Source organism: Calonectris borealis, chromosome 1 (assembly GCF_964195595.1).
Source record: "Calonectris borealis chromosome 1, bCalBor7.hap1.2, whole genome shotgun sequence".
Lineage (NCBI taxonomy): Eukaryota > Metazoa > Chordata > Aves > Procellariiformes > Procellariidae > Calonectris > Calonectris borealis.
In genome coordinates, this window is record NC_134312.1 from 55,700,558 (window position 1) to 55,720,257 (window position 19,700).

The 19,700-nt window shown below is 51.8% G+C and overlaps 1 protein-coding gene across 5 annotated transcripts; it reads right to left on the minus strand.

Annotated features, from left to right (window-relative positions):
* Positions 1-667: 667 nt before the first annotated feature.
* On the minus strand, positions 668-17,372 carry SERHL2 (serine hydrolase like 2). Of its 5 annotated transcripts, none has more exons than XM_075153629.1 (12): positions 16,912-16,930; positions 14,748-14,982; positions 14,563-14,676; positions 13,419-13,460; positions 12,721-12,740; positions 12,440-12,514; positions 11,548-11,657; positions 11,193-11,272; positions 10,807-10,841; positions 3,327-3,403; positions 1,775-1,868; positions 668-1,471 (listed from the first exon to the last, which is right to left on the minus strand). In XM_075153629.1, exons 2-12 carry the CDS (start codon positions 14,893-14,895, stop codon positions 1,355-1,357), a joined length of 912 nt encoding a protein of 303 aa, XP_075009730.1. In that variant the 5' UTR covers positions 14,896-14,982; positions 16,912-16,930; the 3' UTR covers positions 668-1,354. The 5 variants fall into 5 exon arrangements, with proteins under 5 accessions (XP_075009730.1, XP_075009712.1, XP_075009720.1 ...); XM_075153611.1 differs by lacking the exon at positions 16,912-16,930 and adding an exon at positions 16,485-16,527; XM_075153619.1 differs by lacking the exon at positions 16,912-16,930 and adding an exon at positions 15,380-15,399.
* Between the last annotated feature and the right edge of the window lie 2,328 nt (positions 17,373-19,700).

The window sequence follows — 19,700 nt, forward strand, 5'->3', positions numbered from 1 at the left end:
TTCCCTCCCAGACAGCTCCCTCTCAGCCAGATGTTGAGGCGCCCAGTCTTCCAGCTGTGCGTGGACCTCTACAGCCATGTCTAGCCTAGGCTATGGGAACTTCTGCTGTTCAGCACCATCACTAGAACAAGGTGAGATGGCAGCCTGGCTTTGGAGGGAGAAACCAGACTCTCCAAGGCCTGTTTCCACTTAACCTGTCACCAGCCCACAGGAGGCAGGTGAGGATGGCAACAGGCACATCCAGCTGCAGGGCAATGCTTTTGTACTGCCCAGGTAACATTTGTGCCCTCGGATTTGATTGTTCACCCCAGTGCACTCTGTCATCAGAAAGGGGCTGTAACCCACCCACCCCCAGGCTTCTACACATTTATTTTACTGCCTGCAGCCTCAATATGGGCGTGACCATGAGTGTAAGGTGGAAATGCTGGTAAATTCCACAGAGCTGGGTTAAAATGGATTTGCCCTCCCCTAGAAAACCCACTGCAAATGCAGCTTCCATTGCATGGGGAGACTGCCAAGCCTGCTTGCTTCAGTTGGCTTTTTGCATCAGTTTAACTAGGAGCAGAATGCATGTCAAAATCATTGCCTCTTAAGACAGGCGTTTTAGCTGCTTGGGTGAGCATCCCAAAAGAAAGGAGGTTCACTCTCCTATACAGAGCAGACAGAGTTAACATTGGGAGATTAATCTTTATTTAGAAGGACCGAAATCATCTCTGCCAACTTTTCCATTATTAGTAGTTCTCCCAGCTGCTTCAGCTAGAGGATTAGTGACTCATTCCCCAGGAGCTTAGTAAAATGGCCTTCCGTGCCCAGGTGAGCTTTTAAGCTGACTTTTGAAAAAGAAGCAGCTTTCACAGAGGAACAGAGACACTTGAAGCCCTCTGAGCTCAGGCACCCATGGAAGTAAGCAGAGAAGCAGAACACTTTCCTGGTTTTTCAGTAGGTAGGAAACTGGTCACACCATCCTCGGGGAGGAGGTGAGATGAGCCACCTTTGCAATGCTACAGATGGTGTTGCTGCTGCTCCCACAGAGGATGCCTCTGCCTGTATTCCTGCGCCATTTCAGGGTGCAAATTAGGAGCAAGGAAGGGGAAGGCTGCTCTGGGCGTCTATCGCTGTACTCGCAGAGCTGGAAGTGGAGGAAGGATTCCTCTTGCCTTGACACCTGAGATATTTTGCTCAGCTGTCCTCCAGGGAACCCCTGCAGACCTGCTTCCACCCTGCAGTGAGCTAAGCTTAGGGAAGGGTATCATGAAACTGATAATGGATGCGAGGTAGGAATGGTGACAATTCCTCCAAAGCCTGCTTTATAGCTCCCTGTTCTCCTGGACCACTGCAGCAGTGATCCTTCTTCCTAGAGCCTGGCTTTGGTGTTCTGCGCCGTCAGGAAGTTGCTGATGATCCCAGACACCACCTCGGGCTCGTTCAGGTGCACAAAATGACTTCCAGGCACCTCCACTAGCTGGATGTGCTGGAGGGAGAGGACACAAGAAAATACAGACCAGGAAAGTGTTCCCTCAGACAAGCTGTGCTTGCTGTGTGGCACTCGGGGAGGGGGGGAGGCAGGACAGGGATGGGAGGACTAGGGAAGAGCTGGGTCCAGGGGCCGGTACTGACTTGGGACTTCAGCAGCAGGAGCAAAGTTGGCTTCCTCCCGTGTGAGGACTGTGCTGTTCAGGACAAATCACCTAGTGGGGGTGTCCACCGAGGTGAGCTGCTGCTCCCAGGTTGGTGGCGCACAGAGTGGAGATGCAAAGATGGAGTTTGCTCTCACCTCTTTGAGGATAGACTCGAATGCCTCCCGTAGGGCTTTCACAAAGTGATTTCTGTCGTCTAGCTTGTGCGGTACCAAGAGTCCATCTTGTGCTCTGAAAAGCAACAGCAAGGCTCAGTACAGCACTTAGCGTGCCTCCGTTTGTCTTTGCTGCTGTCCTGGGCAGAAGCAGTGTCCCCAAGACTGTGCGGCAACAGACCCAACTGGTCTTCCCAGGCTGCTTGTAAATAGCAGGGTTACAGGGTCATACATGGTAGTCAGAGGAGCACCGCACAGCTTGGCTAAGCAGCTATTTTCTAGCAAACTATCTGTTTAAAAACTTGGGCGATGGCCTAGTAGTATCAGAGTGGAGACTGGTTAAATATTATCCCCCCAGGGCTGGCTCCTTAACTGGTCTGAGTACCATCATTCCCTGCCCCCACCCTGTTTTCTGCTCTTAACTTTTTCCTTCCAGCCAGCTTCTACATCTCCCTCTGTTCCTTTCCCCACTCCATGCTGCTGTTTTAAACAGGGTGTGCCCTGCTTGGAGAGGGAGGTGCCAGGGCAGTCCTCCTGGAGAAGCCAGCATTAGACCTCCTGCAGAGTTAAGATCATGCTGTCTCCCACTGTGCTGCAGGTGGTGGGACAAGGTGACGTCCCAGACTCTAAGGGTTGTACTCTGAATGGCCTAGAGAACTTGTCCTCACCGTGGTGTTGCATTTCTGGACAAGGAGGAAAATCCTTAAGCTCTTACAATTTCAACAGACCAGGGAAGCCAAAACTGCACCTCGTTTCTCAACTTCTAGCACTTCCTCTCATTTCCTAGAGAGCCTTTTAACAAGGTAGCCAGAGCCCTGCACATCTTGCCTTCCCAGGAGATGGGAAAAATGCAGAGGAGGACTGACAGAGCCAGCTACCCACCCAGACAGCGTAACAGCTTGCGGGGCTCTGCACAAGCCATTGGCTACCTTCCCACAGCTTCTTCCTGCCCTGGACACTGCAGGGGAGAGCTTGCAACAGCTGGGTCAGGCCAGGGGCTCCAGGACCATCTGGAGGAGGTGGAGGCTGCTGTGGTTTCGCCTGTTTGCTCAGGCGAGAGGCTTCGGGGTCTGGAGAAGGGGGCAGATGGGGTTGCTGTGACTGGGGGAAGTCAGGCCAGGAGGAAAGCAAGTAGGACTGGTGCTGTGGAGGGTCGTGTGTTTGCCAGGCTGGCCCCTTGTAGGGCCAAGGGACAGGGACAGCAGCATGAAGGTATGAGCACGGGGAAGACAGGGCAAGTCCGGCATTTCCTCGGTCAGCCTTGCACAAGGGAGGCCCAGGGTGAAAATGCAGCGCCAGGGTGGGAGGAGGATGTGCCAGCTGCTCTCTGCCTGCTCCAGGAGCCTGTCCAGCCCAGAGCAGTGGTGGGGAACTAGGAAATGCTTCTCACACATGAGGCTGTGCCAACTGGCCCAAAGTCCGGGTGGCCTCTGCAAAGGAGCGGGGTAGCACAGGACTCCTTTCTAACCTTCATCCCCTCCACCCAGTGCTGCTGGGAGGCAGCGAGGGTTGGTTTGGCTTGTGCCTCACTCACACAATGATGAGAACGCGGTCCTGAATCTTCTGCAGGAGCTTCACGCACTGCTCCACTGTGAAGGACTCTCGACTCTGCTGCAGGTGCAAAGATAGAGAAAGTGGCAAAGGTCAGGGACAGCAGCTGGGGGCAGAGGGTGTCCCTGACCCCTGCCACACTAGTGGCTCTGAAGGCAGAAGTGGCTGTGGCCCCAAAGCTGCCGTGCTGGGACATGACAGGCGGCTAGGCTGCGCGCTGTCCTGGTTCCAGCTGGGACAGGGTTAACTTTCTTCCCAGTAGCCTGGGGGTGTGCTGTGTTTTGGGTTCGGTGTGAAAGGAGCGTTGATGGCCCATTTGATGCTTTGGCTGTTGTTGGGTGATGCTTGCACCGGGAGGGGGGAGCACAGCCAGGGTGGTGGACCCAGCTGGCCAATGGGGTATTCTGTACCATGTGACATCATGCTCAGTATAAAAACCAGGTGGGGGGGGGCTCGCCCTGTTCGTGACACGCGGTCGGTGAGCGGTTGCATTGTGCATTGCCTGTTTTGTGTGTTCTGTTATTGTTGTTGTTCTCATTGTTATTATTACTGTTCTACTTAGTTTTATTTCAATTATTAAACTGTTTTTATCTCAGCCTGGGAGCTTTCCTACTTGTGCCCTCCCGATTCTCTCCCCCATCCCACCGGGGGGGGGTGGGTGATCGAGGGGCTGCGTGGAGTTTATTTTTGCTGGCTGGGGTTAAACCACGACAGTCCTTTTTGGCACCCAACGTGGGGCACGAAGGGTTGAGATAACGACAGATTATTTAGAGCATATTAAGGAATTTATATCTGGTAACACATTAATTTGTTCTGCACCATGCTCTTGTTTTTACTGTACCTGTTAAAAATTGGAGTTGGGTTTTGTAGTCTGTTGTGCTCTGCCGTGATTAATGATGTTTTGCCTGGGAGATTTGTTACTAAAACGCTGGCATTGGGGGTTATTTGGTATTTGGGATTCGTAATGAAGCCGTTTCTGCATTTCGGGTACCACCTCATGGAGACCATTAGCAATTATACCTTTTCCTCCGAGAGATTTTTTATGGAGGAAATAGAGAATGGCACCCTCGCTACCTTTCTCTGTGATGTCATCTCCTTTGTTAAAATAACTTGCCAGTACCTTGAACATCCCTGGGTAGTTAAGATACATCTATTGGTACTCCTTGGGAATATTGTTGCGGTTTTATCCAAGGTTAGTAAGCAATTTAAGAATGTCATCCAGAAATCTGCCCCAAGGCTGGATAGTTATGAGTGGCAGGGCGAGTGGGATAGCATGGGCAAATACCTAGGGCGATGGGCACCCCCAGTGTTCTGGAACTTTACCCCTGAACAAGTGCAGAACCGTGAAAAATTAGTAGAATATTTGGAAGAAGTATGCTGTCACCCTGGCCATTCTAGGGAGACGCAAATCACTACAAGGTGCTGGGGCCTGGCCGACGCCTACCGAGCCCTGTTTAACACCACTCGGAACCCCCAAGGGGAAGGAAACGTCTCTGCAGCTGATGACAAAGCAACAGGCCCTGTGGCTACTCCACCCCCCACCGCAAGCACAGGGGCTCCCTCACCCCCCAGAGCAGGCACGGCAGCTACTCCGCCCCCTGCGACAGAGAACCAACCCACACCGGTATCAGTCGCCCCTATACAAAAAAGAAAATGCACAAGAAAATCAGCTCGTCTAGTAAGGGATGAAGATGAACCAGGGCCATCACGAGAACAGGAGGAGGAGGAGGCAGAACCCGTAAATGAGATGGTGACCACCCGATCCCTATCCCTGGGTGAGCTGCGAGATATGCGAAAAGACTTCAGCCGTCGTCCAGGCGAGCACATTGTCACCTGGCTGCTCCGATGCTGGGATAACGGGTCCAGTAGCCTGCAATTAGAGGGTAGGGAAGCCAAGCAGCTGGGATCCCTTTCTAGGGAAGGGGGCATTGACAAAGCAATTGGACAAGGGGCACAAGTCCTCAGCCTCTGGAGGCGACTCCTGTCAGGTGTGAAGGAAAGGTATCCCTTCAAGGAAGATGTTATATGCCACCCGGGCAAGTGGACCACCATGGAGAGAAGTATCCAGTACCTGAGAGAATTAGCTGTGCTGGAAGTGATTTATGATGACCTGAACAACGAGCAGTTATCCAAAGACCCAGATGAAGTCAAATGCACCCAACCCATGTGGCGGAAGTTTGTACGGAGCGAACCAGCGTCACATGCAAACTCATTGGCAATAATGACCTGGAGAGATGGAGAGGAACAAACAGTAGATGAACTGGCTGGCCAACTCTGGCAATATGAAGAAAGTCTCTCTTCCTCCCTACGGGCCTGTGTCTCTGCTGTGGAGAAACTGTCTCAGGAGGTCCAGCAACTCAAAGAGGATATGTCCTGCTCCCCACCTGCACAGGCCAGTGTCTCAGCCATTAGGAGCAAGCGTCCCTCTGCTCAAGAGAGGAGACATCGTGGGTACACACCCCGGGGCACCCTGTGGTTTTACCTGCGTGACCACGGAGAGGACGAGAGGAAGTGGGATGGAAAACCTACCTCAGTCCTACAGGCACGGGTACATGAGTTGCAAGGGAAAACAACCACAAAAGGGGGTTCTTCCAGGAAAACTGCTGCTCCAGTCTCCAGTGAGCAGTTCCCCAGACAGAGTAGAAGGGCTGATTCCACTTTCGACCTTAACAAAGGGACTTCTGATTCATACTTACAAGAAGTGGATAGCGAATATGATGACCAGGACTAGAGGGGCCCTGCCTCCAGCCAGGTGGAGGAAAGGGACAACCGGGTTTACTGGACTGTGTGGATTCGATGGCCTGGCACATCAGCGCCACAGGAGTATAAGGCTCTCGTAGACACCGGTGCGCAGTGTACCCTGATGCCATCAGGCTATAAAGGGGCAGAACCCATTTGTATTTCTGGAGTGACAGGGGGATTCAAGAGTTAACTCTGTTGGAGGCCGAAGTGAGCCTGACCGGGAATGAGTGGCAGAAGCACCCCATTGTGACTGGCCCAGAGGCTCCGTGCATCCTTGGCATAGACTACCTCAGGAGAGGGTATTTTAAGGACCCAAAAGGGTATCGGTGGGCTTTTGGTGTAGCTGCCCTGGAGACGGAGGAAATTAAACAGCTGTCCACCTTGCCCGGTCTCTCGGAGGATCCTTCTGTTGTGGGGTTGTTGAAAGTCCAAGAACAACAGGTACCAATTGCTACCACAACAGTGCACCGGCGGCAATACCGCACCAACCAAGACTCCCTGATCCCCATCCATGAGCTGATTCGTCGACTGGAGAGCCAAGGAGTGATCAGCAAGACTCGCTCACCCTTCAACAGTCCCATATGGCCAGTGCGAACGTCCAATGGAGAGTGGAGACTAACAGTAGACTACCGTGGCCTGAACGAAGTCACGCCGCCACTGAGTGCTGCCGTGCCGGACATGCTGGAACTTCAATACGAACTGGAGCCAAAGGCAGCCAAGTGGTACGCCACCATTGACATTGCTAATGCCTTCTTCTCCATCCCTTGGGCGGCAGAGTGCAGGCCACAGTTTGCTTTCACTTGGAGGGGCGTCCAGTACACCTGGAACCGACTGCCCCAGGGGTGGAAACACAGCCCTACCATTTGCCATGGACTGATCCACACTGCACTGGAACAGGGTGAGGCTCCAGAACACCTGCAGTACATTGATGACATCATCGTGTGGGGCAACACAGCAGAGGAAGTTTTCAAGAAAGGGGAGAGAATAGTCCAAATCCTTCTAAAGGCCGGCTTTGCAATAAAACGAAGTAAGGTCAAGGGACCTGCACAGGAGATCCAGTTTTTAGGAATAAAATGGCAAGATGGACGTCGTCAGATCCCAACGGATGTGATCAACACAGTAACAGCCATGTCTCCCCCAACTAACAAAAAGGAAACGCAAGCTTTCTTAGGCGTTGTGGGCTTTTGGAGAATGCATATTCCAAATTACAGTCAGATCGTAAGCCCTCTCTATCACGTGACCAGGAAGAAGAACGACTTCAGATGGGGCCCTGAGCAACGACCAGCATTTGAGCAAATTAAACAGGAGATAGTTCAGGCAGTAGCCCTTGGGCCAGTCCGGGCAGGACAAGATGTGAAGAATGTGCTCTACACCGCAGCCGGGGAGAATGGCCCTACCTGGAGCCTCTGGCAGAAAGCACCAGGGGAGACTCGAGGTCGACCCTTAGGGTTCTGGAGTCGGGGATACAGAGGATCCGAGGCCCGCTACACTCCAACTGAGAAAGAGATATTGGCAGCATATGAAGGGGTTCAAGCTGCTTCGGAAGTGGTTGGTACTGAAGCACAGCTCCTCCTGGCACCCCGACTGCCGGTGCTGGGCTGGATGTTCAAAGGGAAGGTCCCCTCTACACATCATGCAACTGATGCTACGTGGAGTAAGTGGGTCGCGCTGATCACACAACGGGCCCGAATAGGAAACCCCAGTCGCCCAGGAATCTTGGAGGTGATCACGAACTGGCCAGAAGGCAAAGATTTTGGAATATCCCCAGAGGAGGAAGTGACACGTGCTGAAGAGGCCCCACCATATAACAAACTACCAGAAAACGAGAAGCAATATGCCCTGTTCACGGATGGGTCCTGTCGCCTTGTGGGAAAACATCGGAGATGGAAAGCTGCTGTATGGAGTCCTATAAGCCAAGTTGCAGAAACTGCTGAAGGAGAAGGTGAATCGAGTTAGTTTGCAGAGGTGAAAGCCATCCAGCTGGCCTTGGGCATTGCTGAACGAGAAAAATGGCCAGTACTTTATCTCTATACTGACTCATGGATGGTGGCAAATGCCCTGTGGGGGTGGTTGCAGCAGTGGAAGCAGAACAACTGGCAGCGCAGAGGTAAACCCATCTGGGCTGCCGCATTGTGGCAAGATATTGCTGCCCGGGTAGAGAACCTCACTGTAAAAGTACGTCATGTAGATGCTCACGTACCCAAGAGTCGGGCCAGTGAAGAGCACCAAAACAACCAGCAGGTGGATCAGGCTGCCAAGACCGAAGTAGCTCAGGTAGATCTGGACTGGCAGCATAAAGGTGAATTATTTATAGCTCGGTGGGCCCATGACACTTCAGGCCACCAAGGGAGAGATGCAACATATAGATGGGCTCGTGATCGAGGGGTGGACTTGACCATGGACGCTATTGCACAAGTTATCCACGACTGTGAAACATGCGCTGCAATCAAGCAAGCCAAGCGAGTAAAGCCTCTTTGGTATGGAGGACGATGGTTGTAGTATAAATATGGGGAGGCTTGGCAGATTGATTATATCACGCTCCCGCAAACCCGACAGGGCAAGCGCTACGTGCTCACCATGGTAGAAGTAACCACAGGATGGCTGGAAACATATCCCGTGCCCCATGCCACCGCCCGGAACACCATCCTGGGCCTTGAAAAGCAAGTCCTATGGCGACATGGCACCCCAGAAAGAATAGAGTCAGACAACGGGACTCGCTTCCGAAACACCCTCATAGACACCTGGGCCAAAGAGCATGACATTGAGTGGGTCTATCACATCCCCTACCATGCACCAGCCTCCAGGAAAATCGAACGATACAATGGACTGTTAAAGACAACACTGAGGGCAATGGGTGGTGGGACATTCAAGCATTGGGACACACATTTAGCAAACGCCACCTGGTTAGTCAACACTAGGGGATCTGTCACTCGAGCTGGCCCTGCCCAATCCAAACCCTTATGTGCTGTAGGGGGGGATAAAGTCCCTGTCGTGCATATGAGGAATATGCTGGGGAAGACAGTCTGGGTTGCTCCTGCCTCTGGCAAGGGAAAACCCATCCGTGGGATTGCTTTTGCTCAGGGACCTGGGTGCACTTGGTGGGTGATGAGAAAGGATGGGGAAGTCTGGTGCGTACCTCAGGGGGATTTAATTTTGGGTGAAAATAGCCAATGAACTGAATTGTACTGTTAGTTATTACATAGTACTGTATGTCATCACTTCTATGGTTACCATATGCCATATTAACAGTATTACAGTAAGAATCACCCAGATTAATGTAGGATGAACTCCGATGAAACTGAGCAAGGTGCAACAATGATCAAACCAGACGAGTGCCCAGAACTGGCCTCCGCATGCAAGAGCCCAACACCACACACCATCTCTCCTGCCCTGCAAGACTGTTTTGACAGGTGGAACCCAAAGTCATGGACTAAATGAACTCAACAGACATTTTAGAGGGATGGGCCATGGACTAAGGGAATGATATCTCTGTGTGTGTATATATCAAAAGGCAGGAAAAAGGAGCAGTGACTAATTGGAATGTATGGGAAAATGTGAGACCTGGGCATGATGTAGATGGTATGGAATAAGGGGTGGATATTGTCCTGGTTCCAGCTGGGACAGGGTTAACTTTCTTCCCAGTAGCTTGGGGGGGTGTGCTGTGTTTTGGGTTCGGTGTGAAAGGAGCGTTGATGGCCCATTTGATGCTTTGGCTGTTGCTGGGTGATGCTTGCACCGGGAGGGGGAAGCACAGCCGGGGTGGTGGACCGAGCTGGCCAATGGGGTATTCTGTACCATGTGACATCATGCTCAGTATAAAAACCAGGTGGGGGGGGGGGCTCGCCCCGTTCGTGACACGCGGTCAGTGAGCGGTTGCGTTGTGCATTGCCTGTTTTGTGTGTTCTGTTATTGTTGTTGTTCTCATTGTTATTATTACTGTTCTACTTTTAGTTTTATTTCAATTATTAAACTGTTTTTATCTCAGCCCGGGAGCTTTCCTACTTGTGCGCTCCCGATTCTCTCCCCCATCCCACCGGGGGGGGGGGTGATCGAGCGGCTGCGTGGAGTTTTACTTTTGCTGGCTGGGGTTAAACCACGACACGCGCAAGAGTAGCTGGCTCTGCAAAGGCTCCTTCTGTCCAGCTGCTTTTCAGGGCTGCCAACAACGCTGCCTGCTGGGATGCAGCACATATGGGAATGATCTCATAGCAGAGAAAAGCTTTAAAAATCCTTTTACTAAAAAGGAGACAGACGATACTCTGGCTTTCATAGCCTGGCAGTAGCGCAGGTAGAGGAGGCCCTACTTGCTCAAAAGTGGCACAAAGCTCTCAGAATATCAAACATAAGGACTTTGCTGCACTCTCTCTCTCCCCTTCTTATACGGGTGACCTGACAAAGAAGCTGACCAAAAGCATTCATCCATCTGCTGCCTGAAGAGTTATAACGGCAGGAAAATGTGGCCAGGAGGCCCTGGGGCAGAGGAACTGCTAAAAAAATCTGTAACATTTTCCAGTGACTCTGTAAGCTGAGTCAGTTAATGATCAAGTGAAGGCTCTTTTAACAGCAGCATTTAAAAGAAATGTGGGAATTAGGGAAGCAGAAAGTAAACAGTTGGGTGGAGGCAGGGCCTGGGCTCAGTGAGCGGGCTCCACTATCTCTGAGTTTTCTGTAAGCTCAGGGCTCAGAAGCAGCAGGGGGCATGTCAAAAGAGCAATGCTCACCGTTCGGACTCTCATGTCTCTGTTATACACCAGCCCTGGAATGAAAAAACGAGAAGGTTTTCGTGTCTCACAGGAACAACAGTTGCTCTCCTTCTCCACACCTTTGGGGTCTGCCCAAGACTTTTTGAGACAAGACGAATAGGATTAACTGAAATTTTCCCTTTTTTTGATTTTTCTTTAGCCGTTCTAGGACTTGAGCACCAATCCCAGTTACTGGGAATGGAAAGCTCTGCCTCCAGACCTAATTGATCCCATTCAGGCTGCGTAAACTTGTAGCTAGGGCACCCTGTACCCTGTGGAAGACAATGGCTGTTGGCACCGCTCCCTTCCCACGCCCAGCGTTGGCCCAGCACTGTGACGAGCCCCGTCTCCAAGCAGCCCCTTACCAGCGGGTGTCTCAGTTGCTCCTCGCTGCAGTAGGATTGCCCCACTCTCTGCTGTCAGATGTCTGTTTGCTTCTAAGAGCCTGGGGGAGACATGGCAGAGAGATTGTTCTGCTGGAAAAGGGAGGAAGCGAAGCGAAAATGGCACGACAAGGTGACAGCGACCTCTCAGGCTGTTTCAGAAAAGAGCAGGAAGAAGGAGCAGCTTCTGGCAGCAGAAGCAAAAGGTCTTGCTGAGATTCCAGAGGAGGACTGGAAAGGGGAAGGGCAGGGACAGTTTCCCTTTCCCATTCATGCAGCCGTAACTCTGTCCAACGTGAGGGCAGGCAGCAAACGAAGAGGACAGATGGGAACCCACCTCTGCAATGCTGCTTCGGGGCTCCGTGCTTTGGGAGTTCGCTGCTTTGCCTCTAGACTCAGTAATCTGTCAATCACCATCCGTTTTGATTTCAGCCATGCCTCAGTGTCCTGAAACAAAGAGAGGCAGGGAACAGGAGGAACCTGTCTCTTCTGAATCGTTTTACCCCTTATCAAAGGGTAGAAGAGGGCATTTCACCCTTCAGCATCCCTCAGAACTGGCACCAGTTACGGACATCAGATTAAAAATGCCCATTTCTGGGGAAAAGGGAACAGCAATACTTAAAAGGCAAGGTAGGAACAGAAAGCTAAGCGCTGCTGTAAAGAACTTATTAACTTTTTACGCCGGCGATCTTTTCTACCCCCTTCTACCTCACTTTTGAGTTGAGGACAACTGTCCGAAAGAATGAGGGTAATCTGGTATCTTTTGTCTCTCTGATCCTGGGCTTCTGTCCAACCAAGCCCCAGGATCTGGTAGCGATGATGGCAGGTTGGGAATGTAGCTTTATGTCCTGCCAGGAACAGAAAAAGAAATTCACCAATCTTGCACCCAGGTCACCCAACAAGCTGTTGGCAAAAAGACAACCTCGGCTGGCAGTTGCTTGGACAGTTCCCTTTGTACAAGGGCATGGCACAGACAAGCGAATTTTGGTGCTACGGGACTGCAGGATGTGGAGCACTACCAAGTGTTCCCCAAGGGCCACCCTAAGCAAGGACCTCAGTCCGTGCAACAAGGAGCAGATCTGTGCCTGCCAAAAGGAAGAGCCCTGAGACTTGCGTGACCTGCCAGGAACTGGTCACATCAGTGCTTTCGCTGAACAAACGAGGGAAAGAAAAAAAACCATCTTTTTTTTTTTTTAAAAAAGGGAGGAGAAGGACATGTGAAATCTAACCTCTGGAGCTAGCAGAAAGCCAAGATTTTCCAGCAGGATCAGCTTGTCCACCATCTCAGGATAAAGGAAACAGAACTGAGGAGAGATGAAACAATATGAGAGAAAGAGAAAAGCTGAGCATTTATGATGTCTTCATCCTGCTGCACTGGAGAAGGGGTCAGGGAAGGGCCTCTCTTCCCCTGAGATCCAAGTCCCACACAGTCTGTCCCTTCATTCCTCTCCCATTTGTTGTTCCAGCTGCAGAAATCACAAACCCTATGAAGAAAAGATGCTTTACTCACCATTCCTGCCACAGACCCACCTGCAAAGGAAAGAAGTGTGCTCAGTTATGCACTGGACACCCCCCAGTAACTGAAACTCCCCTTCCCCGCAGCAGGAGCTGCCTTAGAAGCACAAATCCATGTTGTACCAAGGGACAGAGCCCCAGCTACAGAGTAAAGCTCTCCCAGCAGGCAGGATGCAGGCAGAGAGCAAGGCTATTGGCCAGCTGGACTCCCCATCCCCACCTCCCTTTCAGACAGCAAAGGCCAAGGAGGAGTTGCTAGTTAAAACAGTATGGTGTGCAGGTACTGTGCGCTGTGGCCAGAGCAGCCCTGGGGAGCAAAAGCCAAATCGTGGCAAAATCCAATCATGTCCCAAGCATAAAGGGATAGAGCCTGGAGCCCGGTTCCCCTCAGCAAGCTCCATGACCCACCAAGAAGGGCCCTGCTGTCCCCAGGCTTTGTGGCTTTGCCCATCACTGTTGCCTCCTGGGGGTGGGGGAAAGGCCCACAGCAAGAGTTATCACTGTTTGTACTACAGGGTCTTGAAAACAGAGGCATTTCGAACAAGGGCACAGATTTTTCAATCACTCAAGCAGGAACGTAGTACTTGACACAATATAATATTCCAACCCAGCTCCTAGCAGTATGTCTTGTAAGTTAATTATCTACTCCTATTTCCACGAATCTCACAGCTTACAAGGACAAGAGCCACTTACCCATACTGTGACCCATCAGGGTGAACCGTCTCCACTGCAAGGCTAAGTGGCAACAGACAAAAACAGACAGTGCTGCATTAGAAACCAGAGCAGCAGCATCTTGCTGCTTCTCCACCAACACAGGCTCCTTCTCCCAGAAGGGCTTTTGCACTGCTTAATTTGCTTCCTAATCCAGAAATGAGGTGACTAAGTAGGCCAGTTTTAAAGAAAAAGAGCATCCACCACCTCATTTCCTTGGTAGTTAAGTCACGCAGCTCTTAAGCTCGCTCTGTATGGCGAACAAACCACAGCAAATTCCCATTCATTGCCAGACACAAGACTGGCAAGAAGCGAAGAAGTCTAACTGGGCAGCATCTGCTGGAAGAGAGACCTTGACAGAGCATCCTGCTGCAGGGCCTTCCGCAAGAGATGTGAGGACACAGAGCCAGGTCCGCTGCTTTGAGGAAAGTATGATCATTCCAAGTGAAAGCTCTCTGCACCGTTTAGCACACCAGGCTCTTCAGTCCATTTTTGGGGCACTCTGAGCGGCTTATGGGAAAATACTGCTTCATCAGTGCTGCCCATCTGAAATATACCTTACTGAAAGATGTGTTTTACCCTCTGGCACGTCAAAGAACTTCTAGAGGCTCTCTGTATACTGAATGAGGGATGCCAAACTGCACATGCCACAACCTCCCACAGGATCAGCACACAGACGGGCAGTTAGGAGTTATTAGGACCCCAAGACACCTTGGCTTTCAGATTTCTTTGTATGATACTAAAGCAAGCAGCAAGCTGCCGTCAGGGAAAACCAGAAGAGTCTCCAACTTACACCTAACACTGGTTAGAGGTCACTGGCTGCTTACAAAAAGTCACTCTGGCAAAACTCTTAGTTAGTTGCATCCACCACTTCACCACTACTGCTTCTTAGTATAGAAACACTTCCTTCCCAGGGCTTACTGTTTCCTCCTCTCACAAAATAGCGAGAAAGAGGGATGCTTATTCAGTCTGTGGTCACAAAGCACTGGCTAACATCAGGCTGGGGAGAAGCAGAGGGAACTGACCCCTCTCCTGGCAGTAAATGCTGCCTGCTTGTTCTAAGGAGCAGGAGCAATATAGCACCCCCTGCACAAACATCCCCTCAAGGGTCCCTTCAACTACCCACCTGCTGCCACCCGGCGCACATCGCTCACGTAATCCAGAAAATGGTAGGGGGAGCCTGCAGGTCGGTGGGATGACAAGCCGTGGCCAGAAAAATCCATTGCCACATAATAGCAATCTGAAAGGGAGAGAGTATCAGATGTGCAGCCCTGCCACAAAACAAGAACCATCCTGATGAGCCAGACCTACCTCTGGGGAGCAGTGGAAGGAGTTTGTCAAAGGTGTTGGCGTTGTCCAGCCAGCCGTGCAAGCACAGCACGGGGTGTCCCTCCGAGGGTCCCCAGGCCTTGGCTGCCACGTGGCCCCAGGGCACAGGGAACTTCAACTCTGAGAACATGCCCAAAATAGAGTGCTCGCAAGCGATGTCCCTGGAGAGCCACGTGCTCGGAGTAGGTCCCAGGGATCTTGTTAATGGCCCAGAGCTCTGAAAAAGAGTAATACAGGTCTTTGGTAACTCAGCAGCCTCCTGTGGTCTTAATTAGCAGCTTGCTGATTTACAGCTCCCCATTCAACATCCCAAGCTGCCGTCCCTGCCTGCCTGTTTGGGGAATCCTCCTCCCAGCACGTACTAGCGATGCTCCTAGGAAGAAAGAAGCTTTCCCTATGCAGGAGGAGAAAACCTCCTATCTCTGTCTCTGCAGCAGCTGCAACCTGACCAGAAGGCGCAGGAGATCTGGCAAGAGGGAACCACGCAGAATTCCCCCCCAGCTAGCTGCAGTCACCTGCAGGCAGCGAGGCACCTATCCTGGACCAAAAAGACAATTGCGGAAATAAGGATGCTGCCTCCAGTCCTAGACTGTTACCACCTTCTCCTCTTTCACCTTGGTGCTTCCCCTCTTTCACACCACCAGTCGGCACCTTCGAGAGAGCAGCTGGCTACAAGCCGCATGGCAGGCCACTGCTGCCACCCTCCCGTGCACCCCTCAGGGCCAGGGACCCTCTATGGGATACGGCTCCACAACCTGCCAGGCACCTGCTGGACCTCAAACCTGTCTCATCACTGCCGATCCACCTGGCAATCACTGAGCTACATCGGACCCTTACTCAACCCCAGGCTCCTGAGTGAACCCCCCAGTACTACCCAGCCTCTGGGGATCTTCCAGGGGTGGTCTGAATATCTCCTGTTTACCCCCAAGCCCTCCTGACCCCTGGGGCCCCTCATGTGCAGCCTGCCTATCCCCAAGTCTCTCCTGCCATATCCCCTTCCCAGTGACTTGTCTCAGGTCTCTGCTCCCTTAAATAGCCCCCTGAGACCCCACAGCAATTCAACCACTCTACACCAAGTCCCTCCTGAGCCCATACCTCTGTAAGGTGTGAGGACAGAGGGGGCGGGCTGAGAGGGGAGGCTGCTGTCAGGGGCCTGAGAGCACTTAAAGGCCCCAATGGTCCCAATCAGCCACACCTGGGGCCTCCCCTACACTTTTCCCTCCTGCCCATGAGCCTGTTTCAGCTCAGCCCAGGACCAGCCCCAGCAGTGCCGCAGGAGCGGTCTCCAGCTGCCGTGCCCTAGCGCCAGGGACCAGGCCCCTGCCTGCTGATCGCGGGGCTGTGCCTGACCCCGGCTGCCCTCACCGGACCCCATCCCGACAACCGTGGGCTGACTTCCTGGCGTGACCGTGGACCTGCCCCTTCCTCACAGACCTGCCTGACGACTTGGGCTCCTGGCAGTGCCTGATTGCCCTCCCCGGCCCGCCCTGCCTGGGCCCAGCGGGGCTCCGGCCCTGGGGTCCCCCTCCGGGGGGAAGGGCCGCTACACCCGGGCCTTCGCCTCAGGGCGCCCTGGGCCAGCTGGCCCCGGGGAAGGGCTGCCCCGGGACCGACCCCTGTCCGGCGCCGACGGCGGCCCCCGGAGCGTCGCGGCTGCTGGCGGCCGCTCTGGCCCCGCTCCCCGCGCCAACCGCACGCTGCGCCCCGGCCCCCCCCTACCGCTCTGTCTGGCCGGGACGGCAGAGCAAGGCCGCGGGCAGGAGGACGCCGGCTGCACCGCCCCGCTCCCCGCCTCCCCGGGGCGCCCCGGGCCTCCGCCTCCACCCGCTCCGCCGGCCCGGAGCCGCCACGGTCCGAGGGAGGCGGGGGGGAAGGGGGGGGGGAGTGCCGCCATCTTTGTCTTCCCTCAACACCTCACGGGTCCGGGGCTCCAGCTGGGAAAGGGGGTGGGGGCACAACAGCGCGGCTCCCTGGGGAGCATTTCCCGGTTCCCCACCACTCCTCACCCTTGGCCTTACAGCAAGGGACCATCCTGGCAAACACACGCTCCACAGCACCGCTCCTACTTGCTTTCCTCCTGGCCTGGCTCTTCCCCCAGTCGCAGCAACCCCGCCTGCCCCCTTCTCCAGACCCCGAAGCCTCTCACCTGTGCAAACAGGTGAAACCACGGCAGCCTCTGTTATAATTTACCTGTCCAATTGAGTGACAGAGGCTAGTCAATTAAAAATTTTCTTAAAGCAAGCGACCAGTAAAGCAAACCAGCGCTGGGCGGCCGGGGAGTCTCCTGCTCCACCAACGGTCGGCACCTTAACAGTCTTTCAGTCCTCTCTTTATACTTCTCGTCTCCCTGTCGGCCGTCAGTTCCTCCAATCATGATCCGTTTCACTCGCGCCTTCCCCCGAATCTTCCAATTGCAACCCACTCCGCCCCCTCCACCTCCGGTCCTGTCTTGCTGCCAGGCAGGTTCAGTCTTGTTCCCAGACATGTCCAGGGGTACTCAAGGTGTTAAACAACGATTTCTTATCACGCCGTTCCATTTTACTACACAGCTCCTTTACGCTTTAACATGACCATTCAAACTTTAATGCTCTAAGAAAACTTTAGCGAACTTCAGCAAACATAGTTATACGAGATTCAAGATAGATTGCAGCCAGCTCGGAGGACACTATGCCACTCTGCAGTTTAACTAATTCCTTGCCAACACCTATCACAAGACTTTGATGAACAAAACAGTTCACAGTTTATCACAATCCCCCCTTTTTCTTCTCACCATTTTGTTCATCAAATCGCTTAAGCTCCTGCTGGCTTAAAATGAAGGTCTCTTCCACCTCCGGTATTCCTCCCAAAGGTTCGTACTTGGCTTTTACAATCATCAAATGAGCGGCTTCTAATCTGTTTTTTACAATTGTAACTACTCTATTGAATATACAGCGTCCATTTAAAAGGTTGGTGGGGGTTATCCTCCGCTTGTATTAAGTTTACACAGATTAAAGCAAACAAGTACCCCATGCTAAGGAGAACTGGTGGGTTCTTATTTGCAATCGAAACTGGTGGGTTCTTATTTCTAATCGAAACTTCCTTTTTTTTTAGCCTGTAGAATTTGATTGCGTCCCTTGTGCCTTTTCCTTTTTCCTCAAGCAAAAAGGTCTGAGGCCTCGGGGGTGAGTTATGTTGATCATTGTTATACATCCCCCTTGAGCGTCTCTTTTACAGCCTCCACTTCTTTACATCTCTGCCTCCTTTGCCTACACTTTTGCCTAGCGCAGCGAGGTGTACCGTCTTCTCGGCAGCAAACGTATTCTTCAGGAGAATGCTCTTGTTTCTCTTTTCGCTTTTTATAGGCCTCCCAATTTTTGCTTCAATTTGAGGTTGTATGCAAGGAGTGTTAGGCACTGTAGTTCTACAAATTACTTGTACAATCTCTGGGTGGTAATATTCTCGAGGTTCGTTTGGGTGCGTACACCCCTTTTCTGGGTTAATACTGAGTGCCGAAATTTCCCACCAGGCTTGGGTCCCCTTAATTATTCGTCCAGTGGCCACCAACAGCCTTAAAGCTTGTTGAGTTGCTTTTCTTCCCTTTTTAGAACACTGTTCGCAGTGATCCCATAAGAGAAAATCCTCGCTACAATGATCCCACCAATTCTCTTTACATAAATTGCATTCTATACAAACAAAAGGATGACAAATACAATCCTCTCTAGGGCAGAATATAGTGTTAGTTTCAATCCAGTTCATTAGCTCTTTTTCACAGCTTTAATTTTAGAGATTCTGGATCTCCAGAGCTCTCCCATCTGAGTTAACTTGTCTTTTTCCTGTACAGTAAAGCTGTACAGGTAAAACTTTTCTCCATGCACACAACCAGACTTATACTTGGGATTATCACAGCTACAATGGAGTGCATCGCTCCCAAAATCCTTCCAACAATCATAGCAGGGAAGCTCGAGCAAATCATCCCCGCAATTGATACACCTTGGACGGGTTTCATTCCCATGGTTTTTAACTTTCTTTTCCTTAAAAACCATCAGAGCAGCTCTTTTTGCTTCTTGATCTGCTAAATTGTTCCCCCTTGTCAGCGGAGTCAATCCCCGCTGATGCCCCCCCCAGATGAACCACCGTAATTGTTGTTTTCTGTGAGTGTCCGGGTCTTCCCATTCAAAGGCAAAATAATCCCTGCAATCTTTCTTTAAGGGGCATGCTCAGAAGGCATCCTTTAAATCTATTACACTATACCATTGATCATCGGGGCCCAACTGGCTCAAAAGTGTATGAGGGTTTGCCACTACAGGGAATCTGGTCACCGTTCGTTTATTAACTTCTCGCAAATCATGCACTAATCTGTATGTTCCATCAGGTTTCTTTACAGGTGAGATGGGGGTATTAAAAGGGAACATGCAAGGTTCTAATATTCCTTTTTCAATTAACCTTTGACTTTCAGGTTTCAATCCCCTTTGCTGCCAGTCCTCCATCTCCTCCAATTTTCTCCGGATCTCGACCCATGATCCAGCCACAAACTGAGCTCCTAGCAACACCTGCCCCAAATCAGTGGCTGGATCCAACCCGGAGCACAACTGCAAACTCTTCCTTAGTCTTTCTAACCATTCTGTAGGGGTTTCATCTTTCTTTTGCTGTTCCTTAAATGCTTTGTTAATGTTCTGTCCTCGAGGAACAGCTTCTTTAATTCCCTGTATAATTATTATCCGTAAATCAGACATGTGGCCTCTATCAACTTCGTTCTGATTATTCCAATTAGGTTTTTGGGTTGGCCACTTTATATCTGCTGCCGGACCTCCTTGATGTTGATGGGCCCATATCCTCATTCCAGCTCGTCTGATCATATCTCTCTCTTCAGACGTAAATAAAATATTCAAAATCGCTTGTAGCTCATCCCAGGTATATATATTAGGACCTAGGAACTGGTCTAATCTTTCCGAGACC